This window comes from Asterias rubens, chromosome 9 (assembly GCF_902459465.1).
Source record: "Asterias rubens chromosome 9, eAstRub1.3, whole genome shotgun sequence".
In the NCBI taxonomy this organism is placed as follows: Eukaryota; Metazoa; Echinodermata; class Asteroidea; order Forcipulatida; family Asteriidae; genus Asterias; species Asterias rubens.
The window spans coordinates 37,590-61,275 of NC_047070.1; the positions used below are offsets into that span (position 1 = coordinate 37,590).

General features: G+C 37.5%; 3 protein-coding genes across 5 annotated transcripts in view; 2 read left to right on the forward strand and 1 right to left on the reverse strand.

Annotated features, from left to right (window-relative positions):
- Positions 1–2,041, forward strand: part of LOC117295165 (regulator of G-protein signaling 12-like) — a 35,849-nt gene extending 33,808 nt beyond the window's left edge. For both annotated transcript variants that reach the window (XM_033777737.1, XM_033777738.1), the window contains one exon: positions 185–2,041. In XM_033777737.1, the coding sequence (XP_033633628.1) occupies positions 185–1,722 (1,538 nt within the window). In that variant the 3' untranslated portion in view covers positions 1,723–2,041. The remainder of the gene's footprint in view (positions 1–184) is intronic.
- A 2,395-nt stretch (positions 2,042–4,436) lies between these two features.
- LOC117294364 (coiled-coil domain-containing protein 125-like) lies at positions 4,437–13,592 on the reverse strand. Of its 2 annotated transcripts, XM_033776734.1 has the most exons (12): positions 12,840–13,592; positions 12,502–12,575; positions 12,036–12,122; positions 11,428–11,436; positions 11,030–11,101; positions 10,784–10,869; positions 10,316–10,398; positions 10,115–10,230; positions 9,195–9,305; positions 8,500–8,650; positions 7,843–7,994; positions 4,437–6,007 (listed from the first exon to the last, which is right to left on the reverse strand). In XM_033776734.1, the coding sequence occupies exons 1-12, from the start codon at positions 13,285–13,287 to the stop codon at positions 5,891–5,893; spliced, it is 1,506 nt and encodes a 501-aa protein (XP_033632625.1). In that variant the 5' UTR covers positions 13,288–13,592; the 3' UTR covers positions 4,437–5,890. The 2 variants fall into 2 exon arrangements, with proteins under 2 accessions (XP_033632625.1, XP_033632627.1); XM_033776736.1 differs by lacking the exon at positions 11,428–11,436.
- A 253-nt stretch (positions 13,593–13,845) lies between these two features.
- On the forward strand, positions 13,846–22,977 carry LOC117294365 (39S ribosomal protein L43, mitochondrial-like). The gene is made up of 4 exons (XM_033776737.1): positions 13,846–13,894; positions 14,027–14,213; positions 21,369–21,478; positions 21,857–22,977. The coding sequence occupies exons 2-4, from the start codon at positions 14,083–14,085 to the stop codon at positions 22,165–22,167; spliced, it is 552 nt and encodes a 183-aa protein (XP_033632628.1). The 5' UTR covers positions 13,846–13,894; positions 14,027–14,082; the 3' UTR covers positions 22,168–22,977.
- The last annotated feature ends 709 nt before the right edge of the window (positions 22,978–23,686 follow it).

The following is a 23,686-nucleotide window of genomic DNA, read 5'->3' on the forward strand; positions in this document are numbered from 1 at the left end:
TATTTGTTTGATATAATCAAAGTGCTTTATTAACTCTTGTAAATATTGTCATTGTTGACATTTGTTATTGAGATGTAGGTCAAACATTTTGAACATCAACTTTCATAATGGTCAATAATAATTATTCTTTGCACCAGTATCTTTGGTTGTACCTTTAACTTGTTTTTGTATTGTTTCTTAACAGAATTGTACACTATGCTGTCCAAGGCACAACGTCGTAGGATGGATGACCAACGTGGTCTTACTATTCGGAACTTAGAACTTCCGGACTTCTTGAAGAAACCAAACAAAGAAACGCAAAATCTTAGATCCAAGAGTTCCCTTGGTGTTCCTTATCAGTTCAGTACACCAGAATTCCTACACAGTTATGAGTCTCTACACTCTGCAGATAAAAAGCTAAGCTTTCAAGACAAAGCTGTGAGGTGTAAATCTACACCACCAACAACCAATCCCAATGACACTGGGTTTAGGGAAGGAATCATCCCAACACATTCACAAGCTGAGGAAGTATTTGGCTGTAGAGGGCGCTACAGTGACATTACACCACAGACTTTTAATGAGTCAATGACAGCAATGGCTAGTGATGCATATGGCTACGATGAAAGTGATATAGACATGATGGGCAGTAATTATGGTTTTAACCATTCATCATTATTATACAATGGTAATATGCAAAGAAACCAGAATGCTAAGCTAAGTCCACGTGCCTATCCAACTGATCCGTTTGTTAACCAATTGGATGTTGATAGTGCTAAAGCAAGAGGGTACTCTCTTGAACTCTACGATGCTAATGTGAATGAAGACCTATGTGATGAACAAGTGTTTGATTTGGATCAAACATTAACTAAGTCAGTAGCAGAACATGACTCAATCCTTCCGCCTCCTCCAGATGAGTTAGACCGAACTCTACAGCTTGAAGAAGCCAATTATTCCCCTCCACCATCTTTGACAAAGGATGAACTAAATCCAAAGAGTGATTTCAGTGACTTGATGTTTTCCTTACCAGATAGAACTGGTACCCTTCAAGGGAGCACACTTCCAGGCCATTATACAGACATGTCTCCTCAACCATTAACAGACATTGATTCTGTTGACTTTAGTACCAACCCACCATCCCCTGGACCTCCTTCACCTTCCACTCATGATCTTGTCATGACTCCAAATATTGAAGAAAACATCAATGAGCTTTCTGAAGGGCCTTTTGGTAACATGTCGTTCAAATTCCAACAAGAGTCTTCAGTATTTGAAAGACCAGATGTTATTGAGTCATTGCACAAACCAGAGAACTTCAGCCCCTACGTACAACCGTTCATACAACAAAATACCTCTACAAATAGCTCTTTGCCATACAGTACCTTACAACATACATACGATAAGGTATTAAAGCATGGTACTTCAGAAACCAGTGTGTCAGGTTATGACTTTGCTCAACCAAATTTAATTCAGCAAGGTACCCCACAGCATACCTCTGAACATCCTTCTTCAAACTCTGCCATTTCACATGTAAGTCATTATGTTGATCAAGGCATCTCTCATCAACCAGTCCATCAGACCCCTGCTCTGCAGAGCAAGGAAACAATTTCCCAAGAAGACAACCCAAGCAGAATGGTTTCAAACCTTCACTGGAAGGATGGCAGTGGTGTACAACAACAGAAAATTGATCGTGAAAAGTGGGAGAAAGTTGTCAAGGATGGGCGCACAATGCGTGCAACCTTTGTATAAAATGTCTGCAGCCTTTGCAGGAATAATAGAAAATATGTATATTTTGCACAGCCCTTTATAATGCAACAAGTGCAGTTTAGATAATATTTTTGTACATAAAACTTTACTTTTTTTCTTTTACAGCTATCACTATTTATAATTTTTTCCTTTTCCAAGAATTATAATGTATACATACACATGTGTGTTAGCTCTGTATACTTGGTACTTATCCGAGCTCTGTGAGAAAAAATCACAGGCACATTACTTGCTAGGGATTCAAACAATGCTAAATCAGGCCGTGTCCGAAACGGCGACTTCGGCTAAAGCTACGGCTAGATCGCGCGCGTCTGCCTATTCTTCAACACTGACAGACGCGCTGATCTAGCCGTAGCTGTAGCCGAAGTCGTCGTTTCGGACACGGCCTTAGTTTCTTACCAACTAGACATACACATTGGTGTACATTGGTAAAACCTAAGCTTACCATGTATTCATGTAAAAAAAAACTTGCACTGAATTAAAAGTTGGTGCTGATGGTTTTATTAAAGCACAGTAGCACTTCATTTTTTTTAAACAACCTTGATATTAAAAGGATTTAAAGGGTAGTTTTTAATCCATTTTTTTTTATTACAAGGGGAAAACAAAAATGTCACTTCATTGTTGACTTTGAATCATATTTATTTTGAAACGTCATTGTGACAAGTTTCTTGGAAAAGATTAAAACTACCAAAGTCCGATCACTAATTTGAGTCCAGTATTAGTGATCTGACTCTCTTTCATTCAGTCTCAGCTGTCACCAATTACTATAACATAGGTGTATTACAAATGTATGAACTTTTCATCTTAAAACACATGAGGGACCAAACTTGTTACCAAGATTCAGGGATATTACCCATCGATTCACTTTGCTTTATTTATAGATTGTATTACATTTACTGAGATGATATAAACCATTGGGTTTAGTTACACACACAAACACACGCTCTACTTTCATGACTGATGGTAAAGCTAAAATGATACATCATTGCATTTATTCAATGTAACCATGTATTTATTTATAGCACTGACTTCTGTGTAAAGAGAAAGATTTTATTCCATTTTATTTTTGCTATTTTTATGTGACTCCTTTTATCTCCAGCCACTTCGATTATGATGAATTATTCCATTACTTGAAGTTATTTTTGTATACAAAAAAATGGTTTCAAGATGTACCTTAAAACACTAAAATAATCCTAGACTTTAGCAGGATATGAAAATTTGTATTCATGAAATTTCCTCCACAATTCCATGTTTTCAAATTTCTTTGAATTCCCCCTTGTAAATTTGAACAGCTGACAGTATTTGAAATCTGTAAAGTATGGTTCTTCTAACTAATTGCGTGGTGTTGGTTGACTAATCTCTAATGTAAAATAGGATGCAAAGATGTACAGACAGTATAATGTATTCAGTAAATCATGTCAAGAACTTGAAAGTTTCTTATCATGGTGTGGAAAAGCAAATCGTATTCATTCAGAGTAATTCATTATCTAAATAATCAAGATTTATCTTAATGTTGGAACAAACAAATGTCAGACGAATACTACACACTTCAGTGCAAAGTGAGACATGGCTGGTAGAACAATTAAGATTGTGGCTTATTATATACAAAGACTATTACTTCTATTTATTTCTTCCGTTCTAAGTTTGACTTGCAAGTGAAATTCAACTTGTACAGGCATGATAGTCATGTATTCAATATTTCAGTGAAATAATAAAGAAAACAAATGTTTGTATTCTCATTCATTTAAAACAAATGACAAATCAACATATGCAGTGTGATTAAAAGGTAGGCCTACGGAATATCGCTTGTAAAAAAAAAATGTTTCACCCAAAATAAGTTTACGGCTAACCGTTATTGTACTAGTTTACTGGGGGATTTTTTTTTAAACAGATTTGGTATTATGAGGATTTTAAAATTTACATTCATTGTGTAACTGTTTAACGGGTGTACATTTGCTTGATACAAACATTTATCTACTTGTATGAGTTTCTATCCATTACATTTATAAGTTTTGTTTTTCTTATTACGTATATGATTCAAAAATCAAAAATAGTGTGTATATATTGCGATCAAACTTACCCATGTTTGGCTGTATGATTGCTGCATTGGGTTTTAAAACTAAGTTTAGTCCCACCTTTCTGACAATCTCCCCAAAATGAGATAAGAAAAGTTATATGTGTATATAGTTGCTTGGCTTAAGATTATTAAGAATGAGAGCTGTAGATTTTGTGTAAATAGCAAAAAGAACAATATTTAAACATAATCAGTCTAATATAACCAGCCAATGTATTTAATTGTTTTTAACCTTTAATATAGATGTACATAAACCGCTAGGTACCATATTGTATAGATGGCTTGGTGTATGCTAGCTTGGGCTTCAATGTTTCTGAGGTACATACAAATTATATTATTATTCCAATTGTGGGAGAAAACAAATGAGTTTAAGATCATTGTAATCCAGGTAGTCCATAGTTTCTTATTTTGGTATGATGCAGTTTGATAAAAAAAATATGTTAAGTTTGTGTTAATCTCACTGAGGAACAAGTTATTTTTATAAGTTGCTGACCTCTCACCACTTGTATTAAATTATTTTACAGAATCATTGCTTCCAGTAACCTCACCGTGACATTTATAGTTAAAATAACTTGTATCTATAAGCAAAGTACGAACAGATGACAGTCGGTTTATATCAAAATACTCAAGTCATATAATGTAGTTTAATAAATAATAATTTATTTAGGCAACATGACAAAAACAAAATAATATGGCCAGGTTTAATTTCAATATTTAAACTACAAAAATAATCCTTTATAACCAAAATTTAAACATTGGGAAACATAGACATTATACGTTTTTCCCAGTCATTTTCGGCAAATAAGCAGCCAGTGTAACTACAAATTTAAAGAAAGTCATATCAGGCATGAGATTTCTCTTAATATGTAAGCAATTGGTCTTTCAAGTGCCGTGCTCACAAAAGATAACCATTCAACCAGTTCTGCATGGCTTTATTGTAAGTTTAATTGCATGCCACAAAGTGAAATTGAAAGACAGTTTAAATTGTATAAAAGTGAAATAGACTGCTTGTGTTTGCCAAAAATGACGAGAAATCTTATCTTAAAAACTTATTTCCATACTCACTGATGGCACGATTGAACTTTTCTCATTGGTAAACAGACTAATTTCCCAAATTAGGTTCAAAAACCTTATTTTTTTAATGTAAATACATTGGAAAGTATTTCATAGCATCTAAGTTTTGTCTCACTGAAATTTTGTCACATTGGTGCAAACATAACATTCATTCCAGTAATCTATTTCAACATTATAATCAAAACAAACAAGTTTGAAAATGATAAGTTTTGTGTGTTCTGGGAATGTATATAAATCCATTTGTATACATCTTACCAAAGGTCTTGAAATAAAAGTTAACAAAAATGAAATCGATCAAGTTTAATTTTGTTATACGGTCAATAACCTACAGGAAGTGTTTTGTCAGCTTTTCCAATAGTTAGGCATGTACATGTTGCTTCAAGGCATTTCATGGTGGAGTATTTATGTGACAAAGCTGCCAACTCCTATTTCTGCACAAGGTTCTCTGAAAATTAACCAATCTTTCCATATTCTAATGAATAAATGTGACAATCTCTTTGATAACAAGATGCAAAGTTTAGCAGTCCTACTGTGGATTTTTTTTACACTCTTTGCGGCGAGTAGAAAATACTTCTGATTTAGCAAAGACTCTTATCAGTGATTTCCAACAATTTCTCACAAAAATATTTGAACCTGAGAAATGCCTAAAGCTTTTCTCAGTCATCAAGAGGCAAAGACAAAATATGCAACAAGGGTTTTTTCTTTTATTATTTTCTTGAAACTTAATGACCAATTGAGCCACAATTTTCACAGGTTTGTTTCTGTACATGTATACATATTTTGAGATGATATGCTAAGTGGGTAAAACTGGTCTTTGCCAATTACTAAATGTGCCTTTAATAAAACTGAGGAGGGGTGGGTTAGCATATTTTCACCCCTTCTCAAACTAATAATTTAGAAAGTAGCAGGAAAGTGTTTCATGCCCCTCCCACCAAGCAACAGACCACACATTCCTTCCCTGGATCCCTAGGGATGAATATCGCTCCAAGTTAGACAAAGCATTACTTATCTATTACTGTAATCATTCAATTGTTGCATTGTCTTCTCTAAATCTTGTGTTTTTCTTGCAAGCATCTTAGCTACCAGCCTTTGATGAACCAGAGCCTCCGTCTTGTCATTCAGCTAAAATAGAAATATTAATCAATCAGCAATATACCAGCTCTTGTACAGTTAATCTCCATGATCACAGTGTGGTGCAACAGAAGAAACTGAATAATTAAGATTGCGTATAAACTTTTCACTCCAGTGGGTTATGCTTAATGCAAAAGCACCTTTTAAGTGGTACATTTTTCACACATGCACACACCGTGGGAGTGTCGTGGCCGAGCGGTTAAGAGCACCGAATTCAAACTCTGGTGTTTCTGATCAGCAGAGTGTGGGTTCGAATCCCCAGCCGTGACACTTGTTTCCTTAAGCAAGACACATAACCATTGCTTCGTCCTTCGGATGGGATGTAAAGCCTTGGTCCCATGTGTTGTATAAACACATGTAAAAGAACCCAGTGCACTTATTGAAAAGAGAAGGGGTTCGCCCCGGTGTTCCTGGCTGGATTGGCAGCATATTGCGCCATAGCACCTTGTAAACCATTACATGGTGCTTAAGGATTAGGTCTTATTATCTCAAAATTCGCCCCACTCCTTGCAGTAATAATACCTGGCGCTTTGTATCCTTTGGCAAAATGCGCGTTATAAATACGGTTATTATTATTATTATACCCTGCATGTGTGCACAGGGCAGCGAGTGTACAACACATGCACATACCCAGCATGTGTGCACAGGGCAGCAAGTGTACACATGCAGATGCCCTGCATGTGTGCACAGGGCAGCGAGTGTACAACACATGCACATACCCTGCATGTGTGCACAGGGCAGCGAGTGTACAACACATGCACGTACCCTGCATGTGTGCACAGGGCAGCGAGTGTACACATGCACATGCCCTGCATGTGTGCACAGGGCAGAGAGTGTACAACACATGCACATACCCTGCATGTGTGCACAGGGCAGCGAGTGTACAACACATGCACATACCCTGCATGTGTGCACAGGGCAGCGAGTGTACAACACATGCACGTACCCTGCATGTGTGCACAGGGCAGCGAGTGTACAACACATGCACGTACCCTGCATGTGTGCACAGGGCAGCGAGTGTACAACACATGCACGTACCCTGCATGTGTGCACAGGGCAGCGAGTGTACACATGCACATGCCCTGCATGTGTGCACAGGGCAGCGGGTGTACAACACATGCACATACCCTGCATGTGTGCACAGGGCAGCGAGTGTACAACACATGCACATACCCTGCATGTGTGCACAGGGCAGCGAGTGTACACATGCAGATGCCCTGCATGTGTGCACAGGGCAGCGAGTGTACAACACATGCACGTACCCTGCATGTGTGCACAGGGCAGCGAGTGTACAACACATGCACATACCCTGCATGTGTGCACAGGGCAGCGAGTGTACAACACATGCACATACCCTGCATGTGTGCACAGGGCAGCACGTGTACACATGCACATACCCTGCATGTGTGCACAGGGCAGCAAGTGTACAACACACGCACAAACCCTGCATGTGTGCACAGGTTGGCGAGTGTACACATGCAGATGCCCTGCATGTGTGCACAGGGCAGCGAGTGTACACACGCACATACCCTGCATGTGTGCACAGGGCAGCGAGTGTACAACACATGCACATACCCTGCATGTGTGCACAGGGTGGCGTGTGTACACATGCAGATGCCCTGCATGTGTGCACAGGGCAGCGAGTGTACACACGCACATACCCTGCATGTGTGCACAAGGGTCAGACTGTTTGAATGTTGTTGGCCATTTTAAGTTACGATTGGACAATGCATGAAGGGACTAAGATAATGAATACTGCTTTGTGAGAAAGGTTTTAAAATTCAACCAAGTTATCAATGGTTGCATCACAGAAGTTTGTAACTTACCAAGTCTGCCAAGGTACTAATCAAATCTGGTAGTGGCTGCGATGCTTGAACAGCAATGCTTCTAAACCCTTCACCATCATTGTGAATAGTGCTTTGTTGATCATCTTCAACATACTCGTTTGAAACTCTTGATTCCTGGGGACCATTGCTTTCTGCCAGTATAAATAAAATCAACAATACATTATAAACAAAATGACCATAATTGATACATCCTTATAAATGTAATGAAAAACTGTAGCATTTGTTGCTACTGTTGCCTCTGAAGGACTAACCATTTTGCCTCTCATCAACCCTAGACTAGAACGCTAGTCCCTTTGCATTTATTTACGTACGTTTTGATAGACCTCATACTTCAGCAAATGTTACATCATTTGTATAATACACCACAGTGATGCAGAATGTCATCATGACAGATCAGTTAACCCTTGCCAAAATCCACCTGTTGCCTAAGATTGACTGATATAGCAATTTACCCCCTAAGTCACTTGTACTTTTACCATAGTACATGCATCACACATACATCACATTAAGCTTTATGTTAATGGATTCTAAACAGAGTCTTGCCACACCTTTGTGTTGAAACTGAAATCAACAGTGCTTATAGAGACCCTAAATGGACACAGTGTTAACTATAAGATCTTATAATTATTGTCTTACGATTCCCAGATGGACCATCTCCTCTTCTCTCATCCTGGCAAAGTGATGTTATCTTCTCACAAATATTCTGGTCCAATTGATGATCAAAAGCTGTCCGGAAGGAATCTGCCATTAGTTGTGTAGCATCTAAGTTTTGCCGGAGTTGATCCATCTACAAGAAGTAAAAACTAACATTAACTGCATGCAAAACAACTGCTCAACTCTTACATTCGTTGGGTGTTTAGTTTGACGTATTTGTTCTTGTACTTGTTGCGCCTGTGTGGGTTTTTATTGCCTTTAGATTATTCCTCAGGCTTTTGTGCTGCCTGGAAATAAATAAATAAATAAGCATACTACAAGTGCACCTCTAGGGCAGAACATAAGGGGTAAAGCCCCAAATGTTGAGAAATGAGAATCATCTCATTTGCCTGTCCCATAGACAATGTTGCAGACTGTAGGGAAAAGCTCTGTCATTGTTTCTGCAAATCAGTACTTATTGTGCAATTGTACCATGTGTGTACTCTGTGTGTACTGAGATTGTCTGGCATGGACAAGTCTATTTTATTTGAGGGTGGTTAATATTTTCAAAAATTGTAAATACACTAAATGTTTACAAAGGAAAAAATTCTTATCACCATTCTTCAGAGACAGTGATAATATAACATACAACAGCACTAGAATCAATTATTGTTGGAGTTAACACCAGAGAATCTCACCTCATACTTAAGGATGTAATTTTCTTTCTTGAGCCCAGCAGCTACTCTAGCACATCCGCAAGGATTAGGTCTTGTACCTCGACACAAACATGCACCAAGCACAGCTAGTTCCTATCAAATTAATATAATATACAGTACACATATGAGACAAGTAATAGGTCTGCCTACTTAAAGGAACGTGTTGCCTTGGATCGGTCGAGTTGGTCTATAAAAAGCGTTTGTAACCGTTTGTTATAAAATGCATATGGTTAGAAAGATATTTTAATACAATGTAGAATACAATGATCCACACAAATTTGCTTCGAAATTGCATGGTTTTCCTTTTACTTTGTGAACTAACACGGTCGGCCATTTATGGGAGTCAAAAATTTGACTCCCATAATTGGCCAACCATGTTAGTCGACGAGGTAAAAGGAAAACCGTGCAATTTCTAGGCATGTTTGTGTGGATCATTGTATTCTACTTTTAAAACATCTGTCTACCCATATGCATTTTATAACAAACGGTTACAAATGCTTTTCAAAGACCAACTCGACCGACCCAAGGCAACGTGTTCCTTTAACTGCCCATCAGCATTTATTTTGATATGGGATGGACACATGCATGTCTGTTTGTGTGACCTTATTAGAGCTAAGTGCATCACACCAAGCACAAAATACACAACACAGCAATCCATAATCCATATGCCCCAGCTTGTTGAGTAGCATAAATGGCCAATGAGGTCAATTGTGCGACCTGCAAGTATTAGCAGATTACAACAACAATGGACATAAACAACAGAACCATGACAATGTTTCACAGGAATTGTCCCAAACCACAATTCATGCCAACATCTTTTTACTAGAAGAGGATAACTCAAACAAGAAGTTTGGGTTTTCTAATTTCCACTGATTGACAACGAGTATACTCGAGTAACTGACCTGTGCCGTGCAATGAGTTTCAGTATCAAATAGATTACATGACTTGTTGCGATTGTATCCTAACCGCTCCTTGACATCCATCATGGCGAGTAGCTCATCTCGTTCCTGCTTTAGACCTGGAATGACAAACTGATTTTAGAAAACTCATATTGAAAAATGACACATCTTATATTTAAGGATATTCTGTGAGGATTTCCTTACCTAAATTGTCTAGCCGTGCCATCCGAAGTTGTTCTACATATTCTTGTAGATTTGTTTCAAGAGTTCTATTTTCCAAACAAACTCTAAAAAAAGAAAAGAAAAAAAAGAAGAAAAAAAAGGCGAACAGTTTGTTTATTAAATACTTATATCGAATCGCTAATTCATAATAAAACAATTATTATTTTTCCTTTTGAAGGCTTATATCAAAATGCAATAACTTAGACAACCAAAAAAGAACTAAATGTGCAAGACGACTGTTATAGCAAGCACTTGAGATTGTCTTTCTTCCTTGGATTGCATTGGATGGTGATAACCATGTACAAACTTAAAATATGTACTTTGTCATGAAAAATGAAGACAAAACAATGCATCACATTATGATAGTGTGCTCATCTGAACTTTAATTCTTTTATACATGTATACAATTGTAACATGCTTTTGTATATGGCCATAGACTACAGACCCTACCTGTCATATCGTTCTGCCCATGTCTGCTGAGTCATCATTGAACAATCTCTTGTGGCACTTAGATCAAACTGAAGACCATTAACCTCCTGTACAACAGCCAATTGAACAAAAACTCCATTTCAACATTTCAATATAAATTTTAAATTGTGTCTTTCATTTCAGATTACCAATTTGTTGTGTACTGTATGTTTTGTTGTCATTCAAACAATGCATTAATTATATTTAATTAGACCTAAATGATGTTACCTTCTCCAGTGATGTCTTCATACATTTAGCTTCTTGGATTGACTTGGAATGTTCTTTGTTAATCATGACAACCTGCAACAAAATCAAACTTAAATCTTGAATTATCAAGAAGCAATTCCATAGAATACTTAGAGGTTAAACTTAAGAGGTGATATAAAGCAGGTCAATAAATATTGCAGATGTGGATAGGTTTACAAAGAGCAAAGTTTTGATACATTATTATTGGTATTATTTATTTATTTGCTCATTTTCGTTTTGTTTGCATGCAAGCAAGAACAGGAGAAAGATGGATAAATAATTCATGATTTGTTGTTCACATGCTGAATTATGAATGCACTACAAGTAAATAAATGTAATGATTAATAAACAATAAATTGATGCAATGTACATATACTTACATGTGCAAACTATGTGCAGCAACACCATACATGACATGGTCACAAGTGCAGGGTCATGGCAAAGGGAATGAAATGTACACATATTTTTAGTAAGTAACATTTTGTGTCAGTTATTGTGGGAAATGATTGCAGTGCTAGAGAACATACAGTGTACAAGGGCAGATACATGTATGCAGAGTTTACAGATTGTTGTAAAACGTAACAGCTGTTTTTCACTGTTTCTTTATTGATTTGTTGCGGATCACCAAATTCATCCATGATGCAGAATACAATGGTCATATACACCTACACTATGCACACACATGCATAGATTCTCAAAAACAAAATACAGATGGACTGTATGTGCCCTAATAATTGGAATGCAAATCTTATGGTCCATGCTAAACAGTACTCAACATGCCTCCTACATTATAATGTAGATGCACAATTAATAAACTTTGTTTTCTTTGTATATTTTCCCCCAAACCTGCAAAACAATTAAATCACAATAAGCCGTGTTAGTACATTCCAGTGTAACTTGAGTCACAATGTGTAGTGTCCATTCACAGTCAAGACTTCAAGCCAAGGACATCAAAATTGTAATTAATTCAAAAACAAGATTTATTCACCTGACTTTTAAGTATTTGAATGGCTCGATATTTACTGTTTAACTGCCTCTTAGTTGCTTCAAGATCACTCTGTAGCTCTATCACTTCCTGTTCATAAAAGGAAAAGAAAGATCTTAGTTGACAACAAACTAAAATTAAGACAAAATTAAAGAGAAGACATTCATGTATATCTCAAAAGCCAATGCCGTTTTAGTAGTTAGTACTTCCAGTTAAATTTAGTTTACAATTGAATTGCAAGGACCACTTTTCACCTTTTGTGATAAAAATTTGATTTAAATTTGTTCATTCTTTTTTCTTAGTTTGTTTATCATTTTTTGTTTATACTTTTAATTTTTTGAAAACTTGTATTCCAAATGCAATGTGGTCGTTGAAGAACACACAGGCTAAACTAGTGACTAATTAAACACTACAGTAGCTGGTTCTTTTTTACTGAAGATAGTAGATTTTCATTACATCATACATTTACCTGTGATGCCAATTCTAACCCAAAGATTACTTGTTCATCAGAGCTACAGGGGTCAACCTTGTTGTCACCAGAACCTTAATTAAATATAGAGATAATGTGTTAGTTCAGAAATTACAATTTCCTTAAAATATTTGTAGGATATATTTTATTTGTTAATATTCTTACATATTAAATATTGAAATTTGAAGTATTAATAATAGCAAACAGTCAGAACCTTTTGTAACAAATTTTCATTTCAAAACTTACTTCAAATTCTTAAAAGTTAAAATACAACACGGTGACCTGTCAGGTTTAAATTGAACAGATTATAATTTTTTGCACCATTCCTAAATACTTACCACTGACTTTCCTTTGATTCATAAGAGCTTTTCTTACTACAGATCTAAGTCTTGGCATCAAATTAGAGCCCTCAACTCTCTCTGATTCAGAATCATGATCTCCAAAATAACTCTGTGGTTGCAGTCCAGATTCACAACAACAACAAAGTCTGCTTTCTGTATCACTGTCATTTGGTTCTTCATTACATCTTAAACATTTGGGGTTGTTGTTTCTTACAAACACTTCTTCTTCATCAAACAATTTGGTTCTGCTTCCGTGATGACAAGTACTATGCTCCTTGCAATGTCTGTGTGAACTATTGCTGGTACTTGTCGGCTTAATAACAACAGCTCCTGGCAGCAGTCCTAACCCAAAACCAAGGTCTCCTTTCGTCATCTTTTGACAGCTTTCACCATCTGAGTCCGACTTGTCAAAGGCACTGTAACTTATCCTTCTCATTGTTTCCATGTCTTAATCTGCTCACTCTGTTTAATAGTAACAATGGCAACATCTAAATGTTTATAAAGAGTGATTTACAACGACCAATTTACCACGTACGGCTATGGAACTGTCAAAACCGTGCAACACCTTCAAAAAGTGCCAGCTGTTGATCTGCCTCCGCATAAAAAGGAAACCAACAAAATACGTCGGAACTGATTTAATACATTAATTACAGACATTTTTTTAGCAGAAGTTTGTTCTAAAGCTAAATATTAACGTGAAGAACTGAAACAACGTTGAATCTACCAGAAAGTTGCAGATTTGTTTTTAGTTTAAAGTTTAATAAAGTTCGCGGATTAATAATGGGATCTGTCTTTTTCGAAACATTTAATATCAACCACTTAAAAGCTCAATAATAAACAATACAAATAACTTTTCAAGTTTTAAATATGTAAAAATTAAAAAATTTCTTTTTTAATGACTTAAAAAGTCACCAAAATATTAATAACTTATTATTAAAAATATAATAATTTTACATTGCTTAAAATAGCTGGGTGCCGGTGTTGGTTCCCAGACGTCACGTCCACAATTTCGAGAAAGCATGTTAAGCTTTGCATGCTGCTGGTTCGTAACGGTAGGCCGTGTCCGAAACGGCGATTTCGGCTACAGCTACGGCTAGATCGCGCGCGTCTGCCTATCCTTCAACACTGACAGACGCGCTGATCTAGCCGTAGCTGTAGCCGAAGTCGCCAATTCGGACACGGCCTTAAGTTCAGAGTTGGTTAAGGTTTGCACTGTTGACCCACATTTTGTTCTCAAAACATGTCAATGTCGCACAATGCAAGTGCTTTTTTACAAAGTGTTTTGAAAAATGGAATCGGACGTTACGTGTGTCAGTTGCAGAGGCTCACCCTTCAGTTCAGCAAGGCGGGAGGGAGTGCAAAAGGAGTTAGGTAAGTCAAAGTGTACCGTTTTGACTTTGTGTTTTGGACCTGTTACATGGTTTACATGTATGTGTAGTTAGTGTTGGACTGGGCATTTTTCATGCAAAACTCAGCACCCGTACCCCCTTGCACAAGTTAACCAGTTCAACAGTTGCAATCTTGGCACCACAAACTTATATTAAAACATTTATAAAACTTGGCACATGCACATTAATTAATACGAATTCGGTACATTTTCGGTTTTTGTTGTGTTGATAACTCGGAAAACTTATGTTATTATATAATTTTAATAAAAATATCCTCTGCTTACCAGTTTTCACGCTATTATGCCTTTTTCTTTGAATTGGGAGAAAAATAATGATGCCATATATCAACCGATGCCCTAATTATCTTCATTTGTTAATATGAAGTATGCAAACATATATTAAAACTTGATGGACATTGAAATGTTCACACGTCACTACACACCGATCTTCGATGACTTCAACTGGCCCCATTTGTTTTGAGTTTTTCCTGTTTTCACGGCAAACAAGAAAGTATGGTTTCCCGGGGAAGCCATACATGGAAGAAACATCTGCAGTGACTACAAGTGTTCTTTGAGACTCTGTGTATGACTCTATAGCCAGCAGTTGTCTTTGTTTTATTCAAAATATTTTTAATGAACTTTTAAAAATTACCATGGTAATTTGCAAAAAATAACAAAAATAAATAATTAAATAAAAAGTGTGACTAATTATTTAGTTTTTTCCCTTTTTTTTCTTCTTAAAATTTATAATAAAATGTATAAATAAACAGTGATAATTGAATCAACAAGCTGATGTTTAAATTTTAATATTAATAAAAATATTGATACGAGGGTTAAAAAATAAAAATCTCCAAAAATATTAGAAAATGATATAAGGCACATGGCTTCTTTAAGCCTCTGTATATTTTTTTCAGAATGCTCAGCATAATATTCAGTCACATGATTTGATCATCATAAATTGTGAATTGAAATAGTGTTTGATGAAACGTTTTGGGTGGGCAAATATTTTTATATGGCCTCAACATTATGACATATTTTTGTACCTTGTAGAAATGCCTAAAATACCAAATATTTTGCATTTACAAGTGCAAATAACCAGTGGAGCCTTACGTGTTTCTAAGTTTTGGTCAAGGGAGAGGAGACTCTTTGCTTGGCAAATAAAACCACAATTTTTTTTATCTAGGGACTGTTTACATCGCGCACAGAGAGGTAAAAGATTTGCCACGATTTTAGGGACACCTCGAAAACAGGACCTCCTACGATATAATCTGCAGTGCACTGCCACCACTTTTTTCGATCATTTTAAATCTAAATATCACTATCAATCAGGTTATTAGGCAGTTCCATCAAGTTGATTTCACGTGTACCAAAACACACACACACACAGCCCCGAAAAAAAAGAACGATATATATTAAATTATAACTCACATTTTGTACAACTCAAAACGGATAACTTTCCGTATGGCGCCACCACTTTTTCACTCATTTTTACAAAAAGGGATATCTCATTGAGGTAAATAAGGTACTATATTGTTTCATATCGAATGAAACAGTGGTGGCGCCATACGGAAACTTTTCCCTCAAAACTATGAGACTTGACAGCAGGCAGGAGCATTCTCTCCTCGTGCTTACATTTCAAAAATATTTGAAATCGGATGAATAGTTTCGGAGATATTGTAAAAAATAGAGAGCAACGACAAAAACCGGAGGCTTGGCCCCGCGTGCAGCGCCCATTTGTTTGTGCATGACGTCACCTATGAACCCTGTCGACTACGGATTTGGGAAATCTTTGGAAAGCGCCGAAGAAGCCCGAAGGCGTTTTTTTGCGATGAGGGAGCACATCTTTACACAAAATGAGATAACGATTACATCATCGTCGTGTAGCCGATAAAATTCCACACATGGTACATCTAGTCGCATAGCTTTTACCATTAAAAACTATTTTTGTCGGCGTTTTCCCTTTTTTGAATCAAGATTTCTTCCAGAGAAAATCATCAAAATTGAATGCGACTTTGTCAGTGCTAATTCCCATACTTTTAAGTTTAACTTGTGAAAATTTTGTGTAATTTGATTTTGTTTTCTTCTCCCTCCAAGAGGTTTTGTTCAACCATTTCTTGCAAAGTTGTCCTAAATACGCACGATTGTACATGTACTTCCGTACATCTTCGTGTTTCCGTGATGTGCCACCACAAGAGGGCGTGTGTTACAATAAGTTTGATAGGCCGGGGCTCTAATTATTATGTTTCGTCTTGGTTGAGGGAAAGCTGCCCGATCTTGTTTTTGGTAATTTCCACGTTCCGAATTGATAATAGCAGACTGCTCATCTTGAGTCAAAAAAAACTAGTATTTATTATCTATTTTCAAGGCCTATACTAATTGAAACGAAAGTAGAACAAAAAATTGATTGTATTGTAGCCACTAGTTTTTAGAAATTGTCTTTGTAAATATAACAATAATAATCGATGTGTACCAATGCCTTCATCCTCAAGTTTTTTAAAGATTGTTCTAAATATTTGTTTACTGTATTAATGCTACAATTTTAAATCAAAGGATCAACTGATCTTAAATTAAAGAAAACATTCCAGTCATAAACTCTTCAATTTTATTCCAATCTGGTTAATTTAATAATGCTATTTGTTGACATAATTAATAAAGAATATTCACACAAACACCTGCAAAACTTAACACATTTTTAATTTTTATAGTTAAAAATTTCCCCCACGATGCCGCTCCTCAGTTTGATTCACAAAATATCACTTTTTGCCATTTATAAAAATCATTACTAGCGCCGCGCAGTACTGTTTGTAAACCTCCCCATAGACCTTTTCGCAAATACCGGGGCGCGCGCGTAAAGCTTGGAATTAGGTGCATTGTGGTCTTGCTGGTATCCAAATTTGATCCATATCTATCCCACAATGCACCTCATTCAACAGTCTGCGCTTGCGCATTGGTATTTGCGATAAGGTCTATTGGTAGAGGGTGCTTGTCTATAGTGCGCCCTCTATTGCCATAGGCTGTGCATTAAACTTGGTCGTAGCCGATATGAAGAAAAACATAACAATTGAACTTGAACACAGGTACGTTTTTTGCACGATCCACGCTCATTAAAAACGGTACATCTCTGCAACCAAACATCCGATTTCAAAACTTTAAATTGATTTTTACTCCTTAGAATACACCTTAAGAGACCACATCTTGTCAGAGAAAAAACCACCTGCATTAAATTTCACTGAAACTGCCTAAGGTTATGTTTGTTTGTTTGTTTATTTTCAAATATTACATTTTTTCTGAAAACATCTTTTTTTGAGTTAATTTATGTAATACTAATGCAGGCGTCAATTTGAAGCGTGGACCGACCCTCCTCACGTCATCACCTTTCTTCACCTGAGCCAATTATGTATAGGGTCAGGATTTCACCACCACTTCACTCTATCAGCAAATGTGTTAGTCCAAGCTTCACCCTTTGAATTATTTCCATAGGTGAAGCTACCACCACGCAACACACATTATTATACACATACACAGTCGCGATCGCTAGCCTGAACATCTGACGTCTTTCCTTGCTGATAAGGTATAGACAGGGAACCAGTCTAGTTCGCCTCGTTGCTAACTTTTGCTAACGTTGGCGGCGCACAGCTCGTTCAACTCGAAATGAGATCGGTAGCAAACGTGCGCAAACTTGGCAACGTTTGCGCAAGTGGAATGCACCACAGGATGCAGTTTGCAAGGTAATGCGGCGCGCGATGTTAGAATGTGTGTATTTGTGTGGGCAAATTCCAAGTTGGCTTGCGCATATTTCAAAACAGGCCATCTTCAAAGATTGCATCACAATTACAGTTGTTTGAAACGCCACGACTTTGACATACTTTCGGCGCGACCGATGTCGTGGATTCGATGTCACATCACCAAACACAAATAAGGCTCGTCAACGCTTCACCCTTTTCATAAACTTTATAGGTAACATATAGAAAAGTTTGCGGTAACACCATGTAATATACCCTCAGTCACCTAGGCCCCACACCCTCACTATCCCCTGTGCTTGTTCCTACTGACACGGTTCAGTGAGCACACACCCCCCACACACCACCCAAGGCTCCACAACAGGTTTCACCACGCATCATCGAGTTCACTTCCCGCCTCTATTTCCCGCCTTCATGCATCACCGCTGATCCACCGCCCAGTACTTAAGCAGCATGCAGCATAAGAGTCCAGCATTCTCCAGAAGACGATCAGAGCATACTGATCGAAACGTCGAGTTAATCCAACGGTTCTTTTCAGAACCACCCCAACTCATTTAGAGATTGTTATTACATGGTGTTACCGCAAACTTTTCTATATCTTACTTCCACCATGCAAAGTTTCAAATCCTATTTATAGGTAACACTTCACCCAATTATTTAAAAAAAAAAACGTTAAGGCTTCACTATAACAACAAATTATTGACCTTAGGCTTCGGCATCAAAACGGCGTCGATATTTTGCGACTTCTGAGGAGGGTCGGTCCACGCTTCAAATTGACGCCTGCATAAGTTGAATTAGTTTTTAGTTAGAATAGATGCATTTAATTTGTTTCATAACAAATGAAAAAAGTGCAGTTGTGGCAGGATACAGAAACTTTTCAAAATCTAGTTGTGATAACGCAACCCTCCTCCCGACGGCCGCAAGGCCGGTGGGTTATGAGATTCTCTCGAGCGGCAAACGTCAATCTGGTCCATCATGTACAATTTCAACAGCTACATGTAGTTAATCCTCAATGACTGACTAATCTAATGATCAATGAACAGTCGAAACACCATTGAGAAAATATTTGGGAAGAAAAAAGACAAAAACTTCCCAGATCCCGGAGCGAGTTCCCAGGTTATATTTTGAACCTGTCGCATCACTTTGCAAACGCTTTATTTTTTGGTCACCAAGCGCTGAACCGCAGGTACCAGCCTGTTGGATTGACAAACTGCCAAGCCGCAGCCAAGTTGGACTAAATCATTCTTTGAAAGGGGGGTGTTACAAGGCAGTGCTGCAGTGCGTTCGCACCATATGAGTGAACGGCGGGTTTTGTAATGTAAAGGGACAGCAACTATTCCGAATCCAATATTTTTAATAGTTTTAAGTTTGTATTACAAATATTACTAGCGGGATGGAGAATATATTTTCATAGTAAACCAAAAAAAATACTAGAAATGATGAAAAATACCATGGAAATACATTAATGTGGTTTAATTCAACTTTTTAAGCAGCAAAAGCGACATTAACTACAGACAATGCACACACTGAAGTTGAACATCGCCCATGTGCAGCGCCAGCAATGGCTCACTCATTGTTGACCACTGACCAGGCCGTCTGGCAAAACTTCCCCAGCAAATCTATCTCCGTTGAATCCCCTTTAAAATTGAACCGTCCTCTAGTCTTACTCTTAGCCATGCATCGTCAACAAAACACTTTTAATGCCCAACTGCCCATTAAAAACATCAAAAAATTTACGAAAACTAATAGTTCAACAATGTTTTGAAAACTGACCACCCAGCAAGTTTACAGAAAAAAAATTATCTGACGTATTTCCTCAGAAGCAGTTATGAAGACTTATTAGCAAACAATGGTTATGACAGCGTTAACAAAGCAACTACATGTATCATTATTAACAAGATTCAAACCAGTCCTTATTGTGTAAGTACGTCACTTTATTTAACCACTTGACCCTTCCAGCGAGTGATTGCTTTGTGCCAAGGTTTTTAGTAAAAATAGGTCGATGCCGAGTTCATAAATGGTGCCGACATTCATGGGTGCCCAGTTTGCAGGTGGCAAGTCTGTGGGTGCCAAGATTGCAGGGTGCCAAACTTGCAAGGTGCTGAGTTTGCAGTGTGCCGAGTTTACATTGTGCCGAGTTCGCGAGGGGCCAAGTTTGTAGGAGCAAGGTGCCAAGTTTGCAGGGTGCTAAAGTTGCTGGGTGCCAAATTTGTGGGTGCTGAGTTTGCAGAGGGACGAGTTTGTGCTAAGTTTGTGAGGTGTCAAAGCGACTTGTATTCAAGTACTTTTACTAGTGTAGTGTACATGTAGTTATACATGTTGGTAGTAAGTAGAGTAGAGGACGATTCATTCATAAAAATGTAGTTGTCCATGTCACAAAATAGTTAGGTCTATATAACTATAAATGTGATTTGAGTAGGTCCGCAATGTTTACCACCAGTCATGCCAGTGTTATGCCCGGTTTATACTTCCTCAGTCCTGTAAATGCATTGTGAATGTTCTGTGTCTTGGGGATGTTTTAGATGTGTAAGGTGTAGTACAAAGGAAACTGAAGTTTTTGCTGGCTATGACCATGAAATGTTAATCTAGATCAACAACCATTTTAAACACTTACAGCCTTACAGAGGTCCAAAATGTTAGACTCCTTAAAGGCAGTGGACACTATTGGTAATTACGCAAAATTTGTATCAGCATAAAACCTCACTTGGTAACTAGTAATGGGGAGAGGTTGGTAGTATAAAACGTTGTGAGAAAAGGCTCCCTCTGAAGTGACGTAGTTTACGAGAAAGAAGTAATTTTCCACATATTTGATTTCAAGATCTCATATTTAGAATGTGAGGTCTCAAAATCAAGCATCTGACAGCACACAACTTCGTGTGACAAGGCTGTTTTTTTCTTTCATAGTTATCTCACAACTCCGATGACCAATCAAGCTCAAATTTTCACACGTTTGTTATTTTATCCATATATGTTGAGATACACCAAGTGAGAAGACTGGTCTTTGACAATTACCAATAGTGTCCAGTGTCTTTAAAAAATCTAGAAGTAACTACTTCTAGAATTATATGATTGATGCTTCCACAGGTAGGCCTAACCAAGACAAATACATGTAATACGCCTAGTAATTAGTGCCAGTACATTGGACCCCGATTTCCTCTGATTTTCAAAACAACTTTCATTTCATGGCTTTGCTTATGGAACCAGGTATTTTTACTCATGTGCTTGCGTACTTCATATTGAGGCAGTCTTCGCTTACTCATAATTTGGCACTTGTCCTGTAAGCAACAAACGTGAGAGATTGGGGCTACATGTAAGCCCAGAATTCAGCAGTAGACAGAGCCATGAAGTTGGCTACATGTATACAGTAATTGATAACCTGGCTCTTGTTTCCATTCACAGAGACTTCATTGAGCAAGACGTCATTGACTTCGCAGAAAAACATCCACAGATTGTTATGTATGTCACACCACACAGGAAATACACTCATCCCAAAGTGGTTGCAGAGTTCTGTAAGTGTTATGTGATAGTATTTTATACATGTTAAACACAAACATTCTGTCTAAAAGAAAATTTGTATTTATTTCTCAACATCCTTAGTCCTTACATGAATTAAGAACAAACAATTAAATTGAAGTCACCCCGTCGTACACAAAGTATTCATCAGAAATTCATGTTGTCCAAATTGGTCCAAAATATAAGTTTATAAATCATCATGATCTGATAATGTATACAGAGAACAAACTTTTCTTGAGAGAATACATACATTTGACAGCAATAGCTTCTCTTACCCTTGAAATTACTAGTAGGCTTATATACTCAAATGTACAAAATTAGCAGCTGATATTAAAATATTGAAATACATTCTGCTCCCTTTCTTTTCCTTTCAGTGAATGGAACCAAACGCAGTATAAACCTCGCTAACTTATCAAGAGATGAAGTTCTTGGGGAGGTTAATCTATTAAGGACGCAATCAGGACTGGATATTGTACGTATCCGCAAACAATGGCATACAGATAGCCCTAGTATACAAGGACATTGGCATCCATTCTATAATAAACCAACCGAACTAAACGTGGACAACTTCCCGACTGCCAGCCCAACATTTAGCAAACCAGAAAGACGACGATTACCTAACATGACTGAAGAACTCATTCAGGAACTCAAGGAACTTAAGGAACTCAAGCAAACTGGAAAATGATATTGCAGTTACCAACTGATTTAAAAACATTGTTCTTGTTTTGGATGAAGTCTCTATTGCATTTCAATGTACAAAATAATCTGCAAAACTCTGTTAACAGCATCAAGGCACTAACATAAATAAACAGGATAATGTAACGTGGCTGGCATGTAATTGCTGGCATGCAAAAAGCAAATAACACTTACACAAGGGTCATACATGTATCTTTCACATTGTGGTTTATGAAGCCTACCAAGTACTCTAACAAGTATTGCATACATGTATAACCAGGTATGACCAGGTATTACATGTACATGTACATGTACGTAGTTTTAAACTTAGAGTTGTGCATCACTGCAAGTGGGGGTGGCAAAATATACTCACTTAACAGCGATATACTGATTACTATTAGATTAAATGCCAGTTGAAAAATCCCCCAAACCAGTCAAGATTCTATCCAAATGGTCTGTCTGGCTATTTCAATGCATTGATTCATCTTGTAGCAACATTGTAGTTTACTTTAAATGCACCGCTTCATTGTCCATACATGATTTGGCACAAGGTACAATGTGGAAATATAGCCATGATGAGTTTATACTGATGTAACTTAGCCTTGCTTGAGGCTAGATGTTACTCCTTAAATCCATCCTTGTCCCTGGCAGAATAAACATTTCACTGTAATTCAGAAACAGTCGCTGCCACAAATGCCACTGAAGATAATATCTGGATCAATCAATGAGTCTCTCTTCACTATTAGTTTTACCCTTACACTGATGTGTGTAAGCACTGTATATCACAGTACTTTCCTGAGCTCTGTGAAGAAAAAAATCACAGATATTACTCGGCTGGGATTCAAACCCAGGACTTTTGCCAATCCAACCCCCCAAAAATATGCCTGTGATTTTGTTGACATAACTCAGGATAGTGCAGAGTGTACAGTGCTTACACACAATCACATACATGTAGGTGCAAGGCTACTAAACCACATATTATAATTCTTTATCCCGATGCTAATTTTACATATCTTAGAGTCTCCCATTCAACAAACTCAAATGTTCTGAGTTTTGTTGAATGTGGTATTCCCAAGGTTGTTGTACATCATGGCGGATCCTCAGTTTTTTAAGTAAATGCAATATAATAATCAATGTGCTTTGACAGAATCATGGTTCTGAAGTTTGAATGAAAATATTTTCAGAACAAAGTTATTGCAGGCCATTGCCTCAATGCCCCCTGATCATTGCCTTGGTGCCCTTGAAATGCTCCAGTAGAAGCTGATAGTGCATGGAGGCAACGAAGGCCATTGCCTCAATGCCCCTGATCATTGCCTTGGTGCCCTTGAAATGCTCCAGTAGAAGCTGATACTGCATGGAGGCAACGAAGGCCATTGCCTCAATGCCCCTGATCATTGCCTTGGTGCCCTTGAAATGCTCCAGTAGAAGCTGATACTTGATGGAGGCAACGAAGGCCATTGCCTCAATGCCCCCTAGGCCATTGCCTCAATGCCCCCTGATCATTGCCTTGGTGCCCTTGAAATGCTCCA